The sequence below is a fragment of the Prunus persica genome, chromosome G3 (genome assembly GCF_000346465.2).
Source record: "Prunus persica cultivar Lovell chromosome G3, Prunus_persica_NCBIv2, whole genome shotgun sequence".
Classification (NCBI taxonomy): Eukaryota; Viridiplantae; Streptophyta; class Magnoliopsida; order Rosales; family Rosaceae; genus Prunus; species Prunus persica.
The window spans coordinates 5,692,482-5,710,901 of NC_034011.1; the positions used below are offsets into that span (position 1 = coordinate 5,692,482).

The 18,420-nt window shown below is 38.8% G+C and overlaps 4 protein-coding genes across 4 annotated transcripts; 1 reads left to right on the forward strand and 3 right to left on the reverse strand.

Moving 5' to 3' along the window:
* Positions 729-2,633, reverse strand: LOC18781618 (molybdate transporter 2). Its single transcript, XM_007215273.2, has one exon. It carries the CDS (start codon positions 2,462-2,464, stop codon positions 1,058-1,060), a length of 1,407 nt encoding a protein of 468 aa, XP_007215335.1. The 5' UTR covers positions 2,465-2,633; the 3' UTR covers positions 729-1,057.
* Positions 8,067-11,600, forward strand: LOC18784188 (titin homolog). The gene is made up of 7 exons (XM_007216957.2): positions 8,067-8,346; positions 8,805-8,920; positions 9,026-9,144; positions 9,276-9,438; positions 9,529-9,755; positions 9,852-10,173; positions 10,270-11,600. Exons 1-7 carry the CDS (start codon positions 8,188-8,190, stop codon positions 11,354-11,356), a joined length of 2,193 nt encoding a protein of 730 aa, XP_007217019.1. The 5' UTR covers positions 8,067-8,187; the 3' UTR covers positions 11,357-11,600.
* LOC18783661 (pentatricopeptide repeat-containing protein At1g15510, chloroplastic) lies at positions 12,101-15,481 on the reverse strand. Its single transcript, XM_007217219.2, has one exon. The coding sequence runs from the start codon at positions 15,210-15,212 to the stop codon at positions 12,546-12,548; it is 2,667 nt and encodes an 888-aa protein (XP_007217281.2). The 5' UTR covers positions 15,213-15,481; the 3' UTR covers positions 12,101-12,545.
* Positions 15,857-18,391, reverse strand: LOC18783914 (root phototropism protein 3). Its single transcript, XM_007215366.2, has 2 exons — positions 17,377-18,391; positions 15,857-16,654 (listed from the first exon to the last, which is right to left on the reverse strand). The coding sequence occupies exons 1-2, from the start codon at positions 18,112-18,114 to the stop codon at positions 16,112-16,114; spliced, it is 1,281 nt and encodes a 426-aa protein (XP_007215428.1). The 5' UTR covers positions 18,115-18,391; the 3' UTR covers positions 15,857-16,111.

Genomic DNA, 18,420 nt, shown 5'->3' on the forward strand with positions numbered 1-18,420 from the left:
TCTTTTTGTTGGAAATTGTATGTTATCACTCCTCTTTTGGATGATTCTTTTGTTGAAAATTGTATGTTCTCACTCTTCTTTTGGAAATTGTGTATTATAGGAAAAAATATTTTTTTTAAACATAGGGAGTATAAATGGACAAAAGAGGAGTGGGAAATTAAGCACCATTTAATTATTTTTATTTCTTTTGAATAATTATTTGTTGGTTTTAATACTACAATAAACCACCTAAATTTTACATATTGTCACACTTGACCACCTTGTTCCCCAATATCTCGTATTATTCAATTCAAACCAAAAGGACAAGGACAAAAAAAATAACGTAAATATTCATTTATTATGCTATATTTTTGGGTCATGCTAGGAAAACCAACTTTAGATACCAACTTGTGTACCAACTCTCTAATAGAGTCTGGGACCCATTGTATTGGTGGGCTCCACCTCTATTAGAGATTTGGTACACAAGTTGGTATCTAAAGTTGGTCTCCCTAGCATTTTCCTATATTTTTAGGCACCATTGTTCACTAGAACACATCTATCACAGTTAATTTAGGAGACTCGGGGTTATTTAATTAGCATGACAACTAAAATCATGCAGAAATGCTTAAGCGAATGATTTGTTGACTTAAATGTTAGATCATACCAACCTTCGATTTTTTATGTGTGGATAATTAAAGAAGGAATTCAAGTTTTGAAACCACTTTCAAGATTGAGAAGAGAAATAGCACTAATGTAAAAGCAATGCTGATCTCATATCTCATATAGGCTTTACATTATTACATCTTCTCTTTTTCATTGTATCATTGTAATTTTATATCTGCACAATAAAGAACATAATACATGTAGCTTGTAAATGTAAAAAAAGTCCAGAAGAAACAAAACCCAAAAACTATAGTGCATATATTCCATGACATAGGAAATTAAAAGGGCTCCATTATTGGTCTTGCACTGTGGAGGGAAAATCCAAAACTGCAACCAACCCTCATTGCAGTATTTGCACGAACTACCACCAAGCAAGCACCTTCAACTTGAACCAAAAACAGGCCAACCCAAAACCTCAAGGGATCAAGCTAGTAGCTTCATCATCTTTGGATGATTCTTCTGACTTGGATTTCAGAAACCCAACTCTAGAAAACTCCAACTCTCTCAATTTGAGCAACAAAAACAACAAAATCCCACACCCAAAACCCAACGCAGAGCTAGAACCAGTCAAAGAAACCGCAGCACAAACCAACATCACAAAAGACTCTTCCTTTGAATTCATATCTTTCGAAGCCATGGCCAATTCAATCCCAGCAAAAAGCAAGAGCACCCCAAGAATCCCAATCGGAAACTGGTTCAGAACACTCACAAATGAGTTCCCAAACAGCAGAGCCAAAACCAACTTCCCAATCCCCAAAAACACAACCGAAGCCCCGCTCCTCCCTCCAAATCTGTACTGCCCAGCAAGCCCTCCAGCTCCATGGCATACAGGCATTGCCCCGAACCAGCACCCGACGAAGTTCATGACCCCTACGCTGATCGAAACCGTCCTCGCTGACGCCTCCCTGTCTGGAAACAGATCGCCGGATAATTTGCAGACGGCGATCACAGAGTTTAAGATTGACAGTGGGATTTGGGGAATTGCTCCGCGAACAAACCCAATTTTCCAATCTTCCCATGTAATCTTCAACAAGGTTATCTTAGAGGGCCCAAATTTGAGATCGCCCAAGATTGAAATGTCGCGGACAAAGCACAAAATCAGCCCAAATAAGAAAACTACGAGAGCTGCAGGAATTTGGGATAAAACTTTCAGTCGTTGATTAAGTCTTGGTGATCGGCGACGATTGATTGTGTTTTCAGTGCTGGGATTGTGAGTGTGATCGTTGTCGCCGGATCCGGTGGCGAGGACGATGAAGAGAAGGGAAGAGAGGGCGAGGAGGAGGCCATCGAGGCCGAGCCAGGGCCGAGGGGAGGTGGATTTGGAGGCGGCGAGGTCTTGATTGAAGCGAATGTACTTAACGGCGGTGAAGGCAAAGGAGAGGCCTTGAGAGAGCTGGACGCCACGGACGACGGGGAAGGGGAGGAAGCGGTAGAGGAAGGACATGAGGCCGGTGACCCCGAGGAGGAGGAGGACTCCGGCGGTGGACAGACCAGCGGCGGCGATTTGGGGGAGGGAGAGGTGGGGAGACTCGGAGATTGCGACGGCAGCGATGGACTTCATGGGCTGGACGGGCATGGGGATGCCGAAGAGGAGGCCGGTGGTGAAGTTATAGAGGGCGGTGAAGATGAGGGTGGTGCTGAGGTCGAGGTGGGAGACGAGGGTGAGGGCGAGGATGATGGGGATGTAGGTGCCGAGGTCACCCACTGCGCCGGAGAGCTCGGCGCAGAGCGTGGTTTTGAGGCGGAGGTGGTGGCCACACCGCTCGTGGAGGAGGAGAGGGCTTGTGGTGGTGGTGGAGAGTGAGGGGGCTTCTTCTTCCATGGTGGAGTTGGGGAGGAGGGGAGGGAGATAGTAGTGTTATGAGTGTAACTTTAAGTTGGTGGTGTATACAAAATATCATTGCAAACTAACTTAACTATATATGAAAATTTGAAATGTCTAATTGTGGTGCATGCTGAATTTTATCCTAGGAACTAGGAAGTCTACTACAATGTTCATTTTATCCTAAATAACAAGGACTTTGGAAGTTGGATATGATTTTCAGAATTAAAAGTAAAACTTTTCTGCAGATGTGGAATTGCCTCTTGCATTCGAGTTCAAATTCACTTTCTCGTAAATTAGATTAATTTAAAACAGATTATTATTTTTATTAAAAAAAAAATTAAAACTTTTCATAAGAAAATAAAAATACTATTGCTTTAGTCAAAATTTAACTTACAAAGAGATTAAACCAAGTGATCAATATGAGTAGTGATACATACTTTCACTTAAGTTGTTTACTAAATGACGTGACAATTTTTTATCTAGTTTTGGCCTCATTTACGCGCTACCAGATACTAACATTTGCCATCATAGAATCAGTACTAATGATCCTTACATGGTTATTGTGTGGTGGGTTACTTAGCAAACAACTACACTAATTGAGGATGTCATTAGGCTAATCTATAGCAATAAATTTTCAAGAAAAGGCCAAAAGGAGGAGAAATGGTTCCTTATCCTTGATATGGTGCGCCCTCTCTTTATCTCTCTCCTAATCACTGCATGGGTGGAGAATTTGCAACTAGAGAAGTCCCTCTCCAAAGGCAGACTCCACTTGCACAATCTTCCTTCTTAAGGCTTTTGTGATATCGATTTGACAAGAACTTACAAGTATCAGAGAGTTTTTCACTGCCTTTGCACTAGTACGTACTGTCTTCTATTAAGGCTTTTGTGAGTGACTAGATTTCACAAAATGCAGGTAAATGTATGGATTCTAAATGTGGAGGTTCAGATAGATTTCATGAAATACAGATAAACGCACAAATCCTAAATGCAGAGGCTCCGAACATCTATGATGGAATCGGTCCAATTTCATTTAAAGTGATGAATAAGTTGAGATGAGAGTACTTTATTATTAAAAATTTCTTGGCATACCTAAATAAATGAGTATGATTAGGATTAGCCACCGAAATAACCTGTTTACGAATGGGTTTAGGCCACTATTAAGTTCTTAATCCTGTAAAACAATAATAACAAAAATATTCGGATATAAAAGAAAGAAAAATTATATATTAGACCTCTTTCTGATTATTATTATTAAAAGCATGTATCTAATGAAAATTTAAAGCAAGCGATTTTTAGCTCAAACGGTTAAGAGTGGTTATCCACTCCAAAATTCTGTGTTCGAATTCCTTGTCTTTAATATCGTTTGTATAAAAATAAAAAGAAATTAAAAAGACGAAATTTTTATTGAGACTTTACTTGATCCTTGTTTCTTTTAATCAAGGAATTGGATATTCAAATTTGATTAGTGTATATATAAAAGTTTTTTTTTTAATTTTTTATCTATTTTATTCCCCACTTTTGTCAGATGATATAGAGTTTTGAAGTTCATGTGGTACGTGGCATTGATATTGTACAATAATAGTGAAGAAGCCAAACTAACTAGACGTTATAAATGGAGTCGTACACGATTCTTTTTAGTGACATTTGCACAAGGCTAAGGCAATGAATACGACTCTAGCTCTACCAAGAGTCGTTAAGGCAATGAACATGATTTGCCCAAGTGAAATTTGCAAAAAGACAGTAGATGACGACGTTGGAGGTGTGAATGGAGGTTGTTAGATTGTGAGGGATATGAGGGAGGTTGAGACCGTGATATATCAATATATGGGCTGATAATGATATCACATAATCGGTCCACTTCAGTTCTTAAGTTACAAAAATCAAGAATTGAACTAGCTAGTTCAAGCCAAAACCAATTTTTTCAAAAAAAAATTCAAAATGTTAAGATCCCAAGTTTATCGATTTAAGTACCTACCTCTGTAATTTAAGGGGGTGTATTCAATTAGGATTCTAGAGCGTTTGAAAAGATTTTGTTTAAGTGCCAGATTTCATAGAACTTGATAGACTTTCAGAAAACTTCTATATAATTTTTTTAATAAACTTTCTTAAGATTTGTATGGCTTTTATTCCAGACATATATAATTTCTTTAACATATTTTTAAATAAACTTTCTTAAGATTACACTGATGTTAGTTGAACAACATGAAATAAAATTTTAAACAACATGAAATAAAAAAATCCAAATTACAAGTCACACATATGCACTTGAGCTAATAACAAATTGCAATTAATAATAAATTTCAGATTTTCAAAAGAAATAAAGGATTTAGAAAAGCAAAACAAGTTGATGAATTCATCATCAACTATTTAATAACCAATAGAGTATTTAAACATAAACAACAATGTTTGATAAACAAAACAAATAGTCCAAATATCCTGATGCATTATCAACCAAAAAACAATCACAAAAACCAATCATTCCAAACAAACTAGTCATTCCAAAAAATTCTCAAAAAATATCACTCATTCCAAATTGTAGGATATCCAATTTGAGTGCTCCTCAGCAGACATTTTCAAAAATGTATCTTTTTTTGTGTTAGGATTCAACAAAGAAAGCGCTTTATAACGAGCACGTTCATCCAAATTTAGGGTCTCCTTAATGGCATCCCACATATAATATAACTCTGCTGCTCACGCCATCCACAGGAGTATTTTGGTTTCTACAGTTGCCTTGCTTAGCATTCCATTAGCATCACGCCATCCACGGGATGCAGCATCAACCATGAGTTGCAACAACATTCTACTCTCTCCCACACTCCAAGCGTTATAATCTTGTTTGCTCTTTCCTTTTCCATTTACTTGTTATGTATTTTCATAATCCATTTGAGTGGTGCAGCTATAATTTTATCATATCAATAAAAAAAAAAATTAAAGCATAAAAAATATACAAAACCCATAAAACACTACAAACGTTGATCCCAAAAAATGTACATCAGCAACCATAGATCTTAACAGACACATCTTATGTTGAATACACACATGAATTGTAAGATCTCACATCAACCAACGAAGAGGGGGTGATGTGCCTTCTATGTGCATACCCGCATCCATCTAGCACGAGACCTTTTGGGAGCTCACTAGCTTCGGAGTCGTAGGAACTCCGAAGTTAAGCGAATTGGGGGCCAGAGCAATCCCAGGATGGGTGACTCACTGGGAAGTTGGTCGTGAGCTCCCAAAAATAAAACCGTGAAGGCCAGAGAGGGGGGCCCAAAGCGAACAATATCGTCCTACGGTGAAGTTGATCCCGGGATGTGACAATTTAGTATCAGAGCCATATGGTGGGTTTTGGGCTTTTGAGGTCGTTTAGGCTTCTAAAACAGCATTTGAACATAAAAATTAAGAAAAAGAAAAAAGCTTCTTCTTTTTTTTCACTAAACAGAAACTAGACGAGGTCTAGCAACACCTCGAACATCAGCAGCTAACATGGCATTAAGAAAAGCCGGAGCCTCCAAAAACACATGGAGGCAAGGACCAAAATCATAACCTTTCGCAGCCAAGGCATCCGCAACACAGTTTTGTTCACAGAAAATATGCTTCACAAAGCAGCACCAATCCTCATAAATCTTCATTTTGCAACAATTGATAATACTAAAGAAAGGGTGTGTTGACACAATAGGACTTTTTAACAAAGCCACAGCAGAAGTAGCATCACACTCAATCTCTACCATGCAAAAACTAGCATCCCAAACCATATTAAGCCCCCAAAAAAGCCCCCATAACCCAGCCTCAATGATGGAACCATAGCCTAGATTCACAAAGAAACCCTTGATCCAACTCCCACAAGAGTCTCTTAACAAACCAACAACCCCAATAAGACCAGAGAAATTAATTCTGCTACCATCAGTGTTGATTTTACAAACACTAGGAGGAGGGGCCATCCAATAGAGATGAACAACAATACATTGAGGGAGAAAAGCCGAACTTGATTTCAATTATTATAATTTATATGGTTGTACTCCAAAGATTAACTCCCCTTTGATGATATCTACTCATTTAGTTGTTTGGATAATGTGTGTAAATGTTTTATAATTTTAGAGAAAGAAGTGTTGGTAGTAAAACTATTTCTTTGCTTGGTTATAGCTTTGATTCCAAGACATGGGTTAAATTCACCATCACTTTCACTGTTCTTGACTTTCTTGGACCAAACATGGTCCGTACGTCAGATCTGGCAAATCTTCCTTTAATGGAGTCCATTTGTCATACACTTGATGAGTTTTACAGGTCATCTAATCCAAGCACACGAAAATTTGGCCAAAATTTTTTATTTAATATGAAATTGATAAACACTTAAATAATTACGATCATTGCAAATGACTTAACGATATCATATTTGAATTTTTTTTTTTTTCTTAAAGATATAATTCTTAAATGAGGTTATACAAAATGAACAATTCGAATCATCATATTATAGAATTAGTTCAAATGAGTTATAGAGTTCGTTTTTGTGAGCAAGAAAAAGATTTTGACAATTGGAACACCGGTTGCATCCAACAAGTCTTTGACAGGGATCAAAGAATCAACTATTCATCAATAGCTGATAATTTTTCTCATGAGCAGAAATGTTTCCTATAAAAACACTTCCACATAGATCCGCGGCATTCATACCATGTCTTCTAGTAGAAGAACTTTTTATAAAAACACTTTCAACAACGAATTAGCTACGGTAAATAGTAAATCACGTTGGTCTACAAGTTAACCAGAGAAATGAAATTTATGTATTAGAGAACATGGTTTGATTACAGATACCAAAATAGCAAATGCTTGGGCAAAACACTTAGGAACTTTTGAGTGAAATATGTTAACTAACAAAATTGACTTTAATCCGAGCATTGTAATTTACTAATAAGCCATATCATCACAAATTGAAGGACTTAATTACCTACTCTCTTTTTTAATCTTTACTTAATTACAAGAACACTAGTAGCTATGCCCCTTACTTTTGTGGGGCCTTGTGGAACAATTATATTGGATGCGCACACAAGGGGCTTTCCGCCGGCTTTTAAGGGTGTGTTTATTTGTTTGTTCAAACTTAGAATGATGAAGGAAATGATTGCTTCTTTATTTCTTTTGATTTGAACAAGAGAATTGAACCTCAAGTTTTCCATTCAACGTATTCCACCTAATCACTTGGAAAAAAAAAAAAAGTTCATGATTAAAGGAGCATAAGTCTTTTACTTGTACTATGAAGCATCGTTTGAAATTATTTTCACACCGAAGACTGGAATTATTTTCTTTTCAATTATATGAGTGATTAAATATATTTACCCATACAACTGAAGTCAAGTTGTTTGTTTCTTCCTTTTGCCACCCACTTCCATTTTGAATTATAATCAACATTGTGTTATTGAATTGGTGATAGCTTTCTATCAAATTCATATGTCCAAAACAAATAGGTCCAAAAATGCTTTCATCAAATAAAATCCAAGATAGATGGAAGTGGGCAAGACTTTGCTATAAAGATTTAATTATCATAATCACTGTGGACCAGGCCATATCTAGCCGTTACACCACCGCCCTACCGTTTTGCTCACGTGTCAGCCCAAATTTGAAACTCTTCAATCTTTTTAAAACACAAAAAAACCAATGTGACCGTTAACTTGTATCTTGAGCTAAACCAATATCTTCCCCTGTTTCTGTTTAGTGCATCCAAGTGAAGAACAATGGCTTTCGATTACTCATTCACAGCAGATGAAATGGCAATTGATGATGGTCTTGGGTACCCAAAAGCCTACGCGAAGCTCTGCCGTGATCGCAGTTCTGGACCTTACAGCCATGGCCCTCCTTTCACTTTCATGCCTTACTGTCTGCAGCAACAGGAGGTAAGAGATATGATCGTTTCTAACTTTCTGTTTGCTTCCCTGGAAAGTGGAAATAGAGGGACAAAATTGAAAATTGGGCTTTAGCATATAAGCTGATTTGGGTTTTTGAAACTGGACAGCTCAGGAAAGTTATATGTGCAGAGAATTAAACATTACTATGTTCAATTTATTTGTTTCTCTGATAATTGGTTGGAAGATCTTTCGTATAAACGTTTATAGGATTGTCATTGGTTTCATCCAGAATTTGGGGGTTTTTGTCTGGAATTATGAAAGGTCATCGGATTTACTTGAAATGTGGTAATTGAAATTGAACTATGTCTTGGATGCCCCGTGTTTTGTTCTAACAGCATTAATTTTATTTTTTTTTGGGTGCTTTTAAATGTGTTTGCAGTAATTGGCTTTCTTTAATGTTTTTCATTCTGTGAATGCTGGTTTTTGTGATATAATTTGGTTTTCAGGATTTGAGAGCAAGAGATTTAGAGCAGATGTTTCCCATTATCGACCCGAAAGCAAAACCTACTACCAGGCCCAAGATTTTTGTTAGTCTGTTGTGGAAGCAGCTCAACCACCTTGGGTAACCCTGTTAATTTTGCTCCATAAACCTTTCAACATGAGCAAACTTGGAGAATTCAATTATGACACTCTTTTTCTTAATGTTTCTGCTTATGTTGAATTTCAGGAATGCTGGCTTTGATCCTGCAGTAATTCGAGTCGATCCATATGGCAATGTTCTGTATTACCATGCTGATTCTGCTTCTCCTCTTGCTTGGGACATAGATCATTGGTTTCCTTGCTCAAGTATATGACTCATCACTAATTTCTCTATCTCTCTCTCTCTCTCTCTCTCTCTCTCTCTCTCTCTCTCTCTCTCACACACACACACACACACACACGCATTTGTAACCTGTGGTCTTTTGCTGAAAATCTAGGGGGAGGATTGACTGTCCCAAGCAATTTGAGGATACTACAGTGGCAAGCCTGCAAGAAGAAGCATAATATGCTAGAATTTCTCATTCCATGGTGGGATTTTCAGTTGGGTATATCAGTGAACCAGTTCTTATCCATATTTGCTTCTTCCAACTCAGATTTCAGGTGGGTTTACTTCATATTTCTATGCTTAGTTGCTTTTCTATTCAAAAACATTGATTTGTGACAAATTGTGTCCTTTCACAACATTGGCAGGCACAGAGCATTCTCATTTCTCTTCTCTGACGGTGAAAATGAGGAACTCAATTCTTCACAGAATGTAGATTCTCATTCTTTTCCGCAACATTACGTGGAATCTAAAGAGCATGTGGGCCTAGCTCCGGCTGCTATTGTGGTATCTCGAAGGGAGTCATATGGCTCTTCATCTGTTTTGAAATCCCTGGACTACAATAAGCAGATACAGCCATACTCTCCTGCAATTGGTCAGTGCTTATATAACAAATACTCAACATTTTTTTGTATATGTGTATAGTAATGACAGGTGTTATAAAGTTTTTTTTTTTTTTGGATTGTATTAGCTGCAAGAAAAGGGAATCGTATTGTTTCGAACGAAAATGAGAACCCGAACTTCATTACAAACCCATACCAAGGCATTGTCGTGGCAAGAGATTCCTTAAAACAAAGAGAACAAACTGCAAAGATGCAGGGAGAGATACAAAATCTGGATGATGAAGTGAATGAATTGAGGCAAAAAAACGAAGAGGAAAAGCTCACCATTCAAAACTTGGAACTGACATTGATAAAGCGTAGGAGAAGAGCAGAGAAGTGCCGGCGGCTAGCAGAGGCACAATCATCATATAGGACTACACTTGAAAAGATGATTCGAGATGCTATGCACCAGTAAGATTGTTTGTAGAAGATTTGTCTTTTTTTTTTAATATAATTTTTTTCAAACTGCTTCACTGACCCTTTTCCTTTCTGGTTTTTTGGCTTAAGGTCTGTCATTTATAAAGAGCAGTTGAGACTGAACCAGGCTGCAAGTAGTGCACTCATGGCAAGACTTGAGGCACAAAAGGCAATGTGTGATGCCTCAGAGAAAGAACTTCATAAAAAATACAAACAAAGAGATGAGCTTGAGACACAGATAAGGCCTGAGTGGGAACAAGCAAGGAAGAGATCAAGAACGGATGATGCCTTAGCTGAGGAGAGAGAAAGTAAGACAGTTCTTTATCTACCAGCAAGCAAGCCAAGAAGAGTTTTACACAAGGAACTAAGAGTGTTTCTAGAGGAAGAACAGAAGGCATCTAATGCTGCTTTATCACAGAGTGAAGAAGATGGGCAAATAGAGCTAAACGAGGAACTGCAAAGACCCACAAAACGATTGTCTATTGACAACCTTGAGGAGAAGGCCAGGTACATTGATGCATTAGAGGATGAGAACTTAATAGAGAATAAAATGAGGACACTGGAAATAGAAGAGAGGAATCACAAATTTCAATTTCCTGTCCTTCGAGAACCAGATATTGAGGAGGATGAAGAAAGCAGGAAACAGCGTGGGAAGGGGAATGTAGAGAAGTGGCTTCAAATTCTGTTAGACGGTTCTCCAGAAGAGTTTGGTCCTCAGAATGAAAATGAAAGTGAAATAGACAAGACTGGTGATATAATCAGAAAAATGAATTTGAAGTATCCACAGGAGGTCGAGAATCTGAAGCGTCCCGAAGCGGTTGTCAAAAAAGGTGTGCCGGTTAATGATGAAAAGCGGCAGTCAATTGTCCAAGAGAAGGATGGCAATGCACATGAACTGGGTACTCCTGTTAAGGGAGTTGTTAGCAGGAAGAGTTTTGAAGGGAAGGAAAGAAGGGATCAGAGTAATGGAAAGGAAAGAAAACTTGCAAGGTCTGAGAGTGCCAGAGCCTTTCGACGAATTCCATCGTCTCCGTCTATAATATTGGGCATGAAAAAGGGTGTTGACTGCATGCGAAAGAAGCCCATGGTAACTAGTGATGATGAGGAGAGCTATGCTACAGAAAACAACTTCATAAAGTCATCTATGAAGACAATCAAGAAAGCAGTGAAATTGTGAACAGAAGTTCAGTTCCTCTTGTGTATCATTGGAAATGTGTATTGATTCTTTTCCTTCTCCATTGTTTTTACTATAATTTTTTTCTTAGGTATATATAAGCAAAGGCAACATGCCTTAAGCTTTGAATAACTGTGTCAAGCTTGGCTATTCTTTGATTTGTGTATAAGATTGATTTGTGTGAGACGCTATAACAGCTTGTTGTTTTACTAGAAACATTCAGCTTCCTTTTCTTTCACTCTGCTAAAATTTGTGTTCTCCATTTCCTTAAAGAAGGGTCGTATTCAAGTTTCTTGCAAGATCTTGGTTTGTAAACTCATCTCAAATGTACCCTGCAAGGAATTGAATGAAAAAACAAGAATACCAGAATTGATACAGAGACATTAGACATTACCAGGAGCTCTGTCAAATGGAATAGATATGTTAAACTACGTATGTCATGCACAATTCCGGAAGTTGAATTAGTTTTTAGGCCATACATGAAAGTCGAATTGAAGTCACCAAATCTGCAGAAAACAAATCCAAGTTCAGAATTATTATTGCATTTGAGATAAACAGGGCCATGGAGATATTAATAATATAGGACTCTCACATGCCAATAAATTCATTGCATGTCCATTCCAACCTTCGTATCCATCGGAGATGGGCAAAGCTTGTAATCTATGCTTATTGCAAAGATAAGTACATTATCTGTTAGGCTGCTAGTATATTTCAGGCTTATTAGGTTGCTCCAAAATAGTAGTGATAAAGCATAAATTATGTTGCAAAATGATGAGAAAGATAAGATCCGACATGACACTGTATTTGTAATTTACAATTTTATAAACGATTACTTACTTTACAAGGAAATCATGTATGATAAAATTACACCATGCTAACAAATGTTATGAGATAACAATGCCCTGCGGAGCATAGTACTAACAAAATTTTTATTGCAAGGGCCTCACAAAATTCCAATCATTTTTTTTCCAGTTGATTGTAATGACAGAGCAGAAAAGTAGCTACTTCCTCTCTTGTGATATATGTTGCACATCATCTTTCTGCCAATTTGCTTAGCATTTAAGTAGACTTTGAAATTAAGGAGATAATCAACGATCTGCAGCCTCCCTACTAGATGTTTAGCATGAGCCAGAAGTTGTCATTTCTGAATTCTACTGCACCGTTCTCTAAGATTAAGTATTCCTTCGTCAGCTCATTTATTGGAGCTTCCCCAGTAACCTTCATCCCCACAAGTGCAGGAGCCATCCTTAAAATGGTGAAACTTTTCAGTATCTCTTACAGAAATGTCCCGACGCACAACCTTAGAGATAAATTTGATAGTACTGTGGCAGCTTTGGCACATGTAAAGGTTCTTAGTCACCCATATTGGCATCCCAGGAGCTGTATTAATGAGCCCAAATGCAACTGCTAGTCTCTCACTGTGTCCACAAAAAATCTCAGCTTTAAAAGCTTCAACTTCATCTGTAGGACTGTTTTCGGGCTCTCTGAATCCCACTGATCTCATTTTCTCATAAAATCCCTCCATAACTGCATTTAGTTCCTTTATTTGAGGGTGGAAATTATCACCACTTAGGAAAGCATGAACCTTTCCCTTTACTTCCACCCAACTGCACCCAGGATCTACAGTCAGGCCCCTTTTCTTCATCATCTTTCTTACTATTGCAACTTCTTCCCACTTACCGCATTGAGCATAGAGATTACAGATAAGTACATAATACCCAACACCTTCTGTATCCATTTTTAAAATTTGATGAGCTGCAAGTTCACCAAGTTCAACCTGCTTGTGGATCATGCATGCATTCAACAAGGCTCCCCATATAGCTGGATCTGGATTTATAGGCATCTTCCGTATAAACTCGTGAGCATCATCCAATTGCCCAGCACAACCAAGTAGATCAACAATGCAAGCATAGTGCTTGAGATTAGGTGTGATGGAATAATTAAGTTTCATGCTTCTAAAATACTCCAAACCTTCGCCAACCATGCCAGACCTACTACAAGCACATAACAATGAAATAAATGTGATCTCATCTGGATCTACATGAGACTCAACCATACGGTTAAATAGCTCGACGGCATGCCTTCCTTGCCCCCTCTGTGCATAGCCAGTTAGAAGGATATTCCATGCCGCAACATCCTTTTTGTTATAGTTAAACTGGTTCCATGCAGATCCCATCCTTCCACACCTTACATACATGTCTAGAAGCGCATTAGGTAAATAACCATCAAATGCTACACCAGTCCTTAACGCATGGGCATGAATTTCCTTTCCACACATCAAAGCTCCTATTCTAGCACAAGCAGACAGGACAGAAACCAAGGTAACAGAATTTGGTTTTAGACTGAGTTTCATTTGCCGAAAGAAAATCAAAGCCTCGAAGCACCGATTGTTGATCCGAAGGCCAAGTATGATTGAAGTCCAAGATATGACATTCTTTCCTGGGATGCCATGGAACACTTCCAAAGCCTTATCAACGCATTTACACTTACAATACATATCAATGAGCGTATTGGCAACTATCACATACGATATGAACCCAGTTCTGTAAGCAAGCTCATGAAGCTTCATACCCATATCTAAATTCCCTAAACAAGCGCAAGCAGATAGAACACTGGCTATGGTTATTTCATCTGGCATGATACCCTCTCGCTCCATCATTCTGTAGGATTCCACAGCCTTGTCAGGCAGTGCATTATTACCATAACACGAAATCATCGATGTCCATGACACCACATCTTTATATTCCGTTCTAGAAAAAACTTTTTCTGCTTCCTCAAAATGCCCAATGATTGAATACATCTGAATTAAAGCATTACACACTGAAACATCCTCCGCAAACTCTGTTCTCATGACAAAACCATGGATTTCCCTCCCTAACTTACAGTCACTAAGAAGCTCACAAGCAGATATCAAGCTAGTCATAGTCATCAAATCCGGATAAACTGAAGATTCAAGCATCATGAGAAACAATCTCAATCCTTCCAAAAATTCTCCATTTTCAAAATACCCCGAAATCATAGCATTCCACGAGATCCTATCCCTCCTAGGCATTCTATCAAACAACATCCGTGCACTACCAACGGCACTACATTTTACATACATTGTAATCAAAGCATTAACCACATCAACATCCGACTCAAACCCAAATCTAATCACGTGTACATGAATCTCCCTTCCCCTCGCCAAGTCCGGGACGCCCCCACAAGTCCTAAGAACACAAGGAAATGTATACACATCAGGCACAATCCCAACCCACAACATTCTGTGATACAAATTCAAAGCCTCATCAAAGAACCCAGCTTTCGCATACCCACCAACCAAAACATTCCAAGAAAACACGTCCCTCTCCCCCATTCTCCCAAACACATACCAAGCATCAACCAAATTACCAAACCTCACAAACATGCTCAACAAGGCATTACCAAGCTTAACGCTCAAAAGGGTCGTGGAATTCGATACATAAGAGTACACACGAGCTCCTTCCTCGTGTGTTCTCTTCCACTCACACAGCCTAACCAAAGCAATGTAAGCATCTTCTTCCACTTTAATTTGAAGCTCCTGCATTGAATCCAAGAGCTTCAGAGCTTTTTCAAGATTCCCATGGCGGCAAAACTCGTTCAAATTGGAGTTCGGGTTCTGTGTGGAGATAGAGGAGGTGCTGCAGACTGTCATTTCTTGGGTTTTTCTAAAGGAAATTTGGTGGGTTTGGAGCTTGTGAGAGAAACCAAGGGTTTCGAGCTTGTGGGTCTTGGGGAATTGAGGATTGGGAAGGTGTTGGGTGTTAGGAATTTGAGAGCTTTGAGCTGAAACTGCCATTTTTGAACTCTGAGAGCATTGTCTTCCCAGAGGGTTTTGCATGAGGTTTAACGGTTAATGGATAATGGGACTGTTTTTTTTTTTTTTTTTAATGGACAAGAAATATTATCTTTTGTTGTCTGTTTAACTAACTTAAACTGCCACAATTTATGCAAACTAACACAAATTATAGACCAGAAAAGTATCTGTATGCAAGTTATCTTCAAGTGTTAAGCTGCAATTGTCACCGACTAAGCTGAGCTTAAAAGCAGCACGAGTCTAACAAGGATGAGATACACACCACCACATGTACTTTGACTATAACAACTTTAGTTTGGCTCTTATGAATAAGATATTGTTCTCCTAATAAGTTGACGTGCACAAATCAAATTTGAAATGTGTAAACTCACAAGGACAACTTGTTATTAGGATGAGAAAAAAGTTATTAACCCCCAATTTCATGAGAAATTTAAATTTATATAAATAGGAGTTAGCTTCAATGATAGAAAGCATTATCTTTGCACGAGAGTTGGAATTTATAAAGGAAAATGTTAAATGCAAATGTTAAATTTAAATTTGATAGCTTCGGTGGCAATTTGACATTTAGTAAAAATTTTAAAGTAATATTTTTGACATCAAGCTTTATGAGATGTTAACTTTGACATATTCTAGCCTTGAAATTCTTGTGAGGAAGAAATGACTTCTAATTGGAGTCACTTATTGCCTTACATTTTTTATTCAGTGAACTGAATTGGACAAAAAACACTTCTTTGACAGAAGATCCAATGCCTAAATCAGATCCTTCCTCCCTTCATAGCGGAGTTGAATGAGATGTGTTACATGAACTTATTAATCAGAGATCACTTTGATCAGTTTTATTACTTCTCAGGTCACAACACATTTAACAACACATTAGAAAGAAGAAGGGAAAGAAGAAAAAAAAAGACCATCAATCCTCTACCCTAAGATAAAGAGTTTCTCCACTTTGGAGTAGCTCTAGCTCTAACCAACCTGGTCTTCATATCCATAGGCGTTTGTTTCCCATACTCAACATTCCCATCTCCACCCTCATTAATCTTCACCACACCCGCACTCCTAAACGAAGGCATTATCCCTAAATTCCTACTCCACTTGAAAATCCCAGCTTTCTTTTTCTCTTTCCTCTCTGCCTGCACTTGCATGGAGCTGCACTGGCTTTGAAGCCTGAGCACCTCTTCTTTCAATTTCCTTATCTCCATTTGCATCGCATTCATTTCGCGCTTCGAGAGGGACCGAGCTGGGGCGTCAAGAAAGGGGTTTGGGCTTCTGGTGCTGGCACTGAACGAGCCACTCCAATCAATGTGCCTGTGAAGCTTGTTTTGCTCTGAGAAGAGGACTTGGATCACTGCCCGGACAGGCAGGCGTTCGTTTTGTGCAGCATGGAGAGATGCCTCTGGGGAGAGCTTTCGACAGTCGATTAGCCTACAAAGACTCTTTCGATCTTGCTTGGATACTCCAGGATGCGCCTGCCACGACGGAAGTTATATATTAAACTTTTGAATAACGGTTAAATTAGATATCCATGTTTCACATCAACCCCAAGTTTCTGTAGGTTGCATACCATAGGTAATTTATTGGGGTTCTTTTTACAATCTGATAACATAAAATGTTATGTTATGTCGTCAAATTATTGATTTAGATCATATATTTAAATGAGAATCCGCCTCTAATTTTGCAACAATATAACATATCAAACAATTTAGTGATAGAACATTTTTCCTACACTTAAAAGCTCTAAATGTTAGAATATAAAAGTGTTTGATACTGAGTAAGGGGTAGGATGCTTCAATTGGACCAAAAAAATAATTCAATCATACAAATATGCACCTTTTTTCTCATGCTCACTACTGAACAACAGAAAAACCAAATGCAGAAAGCTTTAGGGCCGACCACTTCCTACCCAAAACAAAGGGCATTTATGTCAATTTACTAGTCCTATGAGAGAAGCCACCTAAACCCCTCTCAGATATCTTTGCTGGTGGTGACAAGACAGCCATGTCCTCAGGACCGACATGATAAGATTTAAGCTTGTTTCTTTAGTTTAAGTCTTCTTCATGTACCATGTTCTTTTCGATAAAATATATGTACACTCATGCTGCAACATTTTTTTACCTAATTAATTCACATTTATCCCAATTAATTGTCAACTAATTAGGCAATTAAATCCATTAAATACCATAGACCTTACTTTGAGATAAGTATCAATGGCTCTGTACAACCCATCATCCATGGCACGGGCGTGGCTAGGCACAGCTCCAGCAAGCGCCGCAAACTCATTCAAGCTCAAATATGCATCCGTGGCGGCTTCAGCAAGATAACAATCCACAAGCTTTGCCACCTTGACCATGGCAGCTCCGCTCTTAGCAGTCTCATCCAAGTTCACAAACCTCTTCACCAACCTAATCACAAGCTCAACGTCCAGCAAAGTACCGCACGTGTGACTAAAAGAAGGTATCATGAGCTCCTTCAACAAGGCTTGGTCCAGCTGCCACGATATCCTCTTTTCAAGCTCGGCGCGGTACGTGGGCTCCACCCCAACCATGTTGGCGGTGCGTAGGAGGCGGAGGAGGAAGTTGCATGGGATGGAGTCCTTCTCCGGGGGGAGGACGCCGACTAGGGTTTCGACGAAGAAGCGTTTTCTCATCCACAAGGCGGTGACGGATTCCGGGGAGGACTCTAAGCTAATTAGGCTTCTTTGGTCGGAGAGGGCTTCTCCGGAGAGGTCCGGGAGCCATTTGGAGGCGTAGTGGGTGATTATGGAGCCGATGAGGTCGGGACGTACGCCTTTGGCTTTGATGCCGGCTAGGGTTTTGACAAAGTAGTCCATGTCGAGGATACAAGTGTCATCGAACCAGCATTCGGCGGCAAATGGGGAGGGTTTTCCAGGTAAAGTGACGGATTCTTGCAAGTCTTGGTTTTTCGTCATTGCTTTTTTTTCGGGTGCAATGGGTAAATGGAAGGGGCAGTTGTGGTGTGTTTATATATGGTTCATGTAGTTACACTTTACATGACAGAGAGTGAAAGTAATTTTTGGTGCTGGCAGGGGGTTGAAATGTCGATAATGCCCTTGAATTGAGTGAAAGATCAAGAGAAAAGAACGTGGGTGGCTTGGGATTTAAGTAATGGCATAGTATAGTACTCCAGTGTAGTGTAAGAGCAAGATGGATGGCTGGATATGGATGGGTGAGGAGGAAGATGCATGGATAAAAGAGAGAGAGAGAGAGAGAGAGGA

Bases quoted from the DNA above. Each gene is read 5' to 3' on its own strand.
- LOC18784188 (XM_007216957.2), top strand. From the start codon at position 8,188: ATGGCTTTCGATTACTCATTCACAGCAGATGAAATGGCAATTGATGAT. The intron at 8,347-8,804 runs GTAAGAGATATG...TTTGGTTTTCAG, and splicing joins ACTGTCTGCAGCAACAGGAG to GATTTGAGAGCAAGAGATTT. The intron at 9,439-9,528 runs GTGGGTTTACTT...CAACATTGGCAG, and splicing joins TCTTCCAACTCAGATTTCAG to GCACAGAGCATTCTCATTTC.
- LOC18783661 (XM_007217219.2), bottom strand. From the start codon at position 15,212: ATGCAAAACCCTCTGGGAAGACAATGCTCTCAGAGTTCAAAAATGGCA.
- LOC18781618 (XM_007215273.2), bottom strand. From the start codon at position 2,464: ATGGAAGAAGAAGCCCCCTCACTCTCCACCACCACCACAAGCCCTCTC.
- LOC18783914 (XM_007215366.2), bottom strand. From the start codon at position 18,114: ATGACGAAAAACCAAGACTTGCAAGAATCCGTCACTTTACCTGGAAAA. The intron at 16,655-17,376 runs GTAAGGTCTATG...CCGTCGTGGCAG, and splicing joins CCATTGATACTTATCTCAAA to GCGCATCCTGGAGTATCCAA.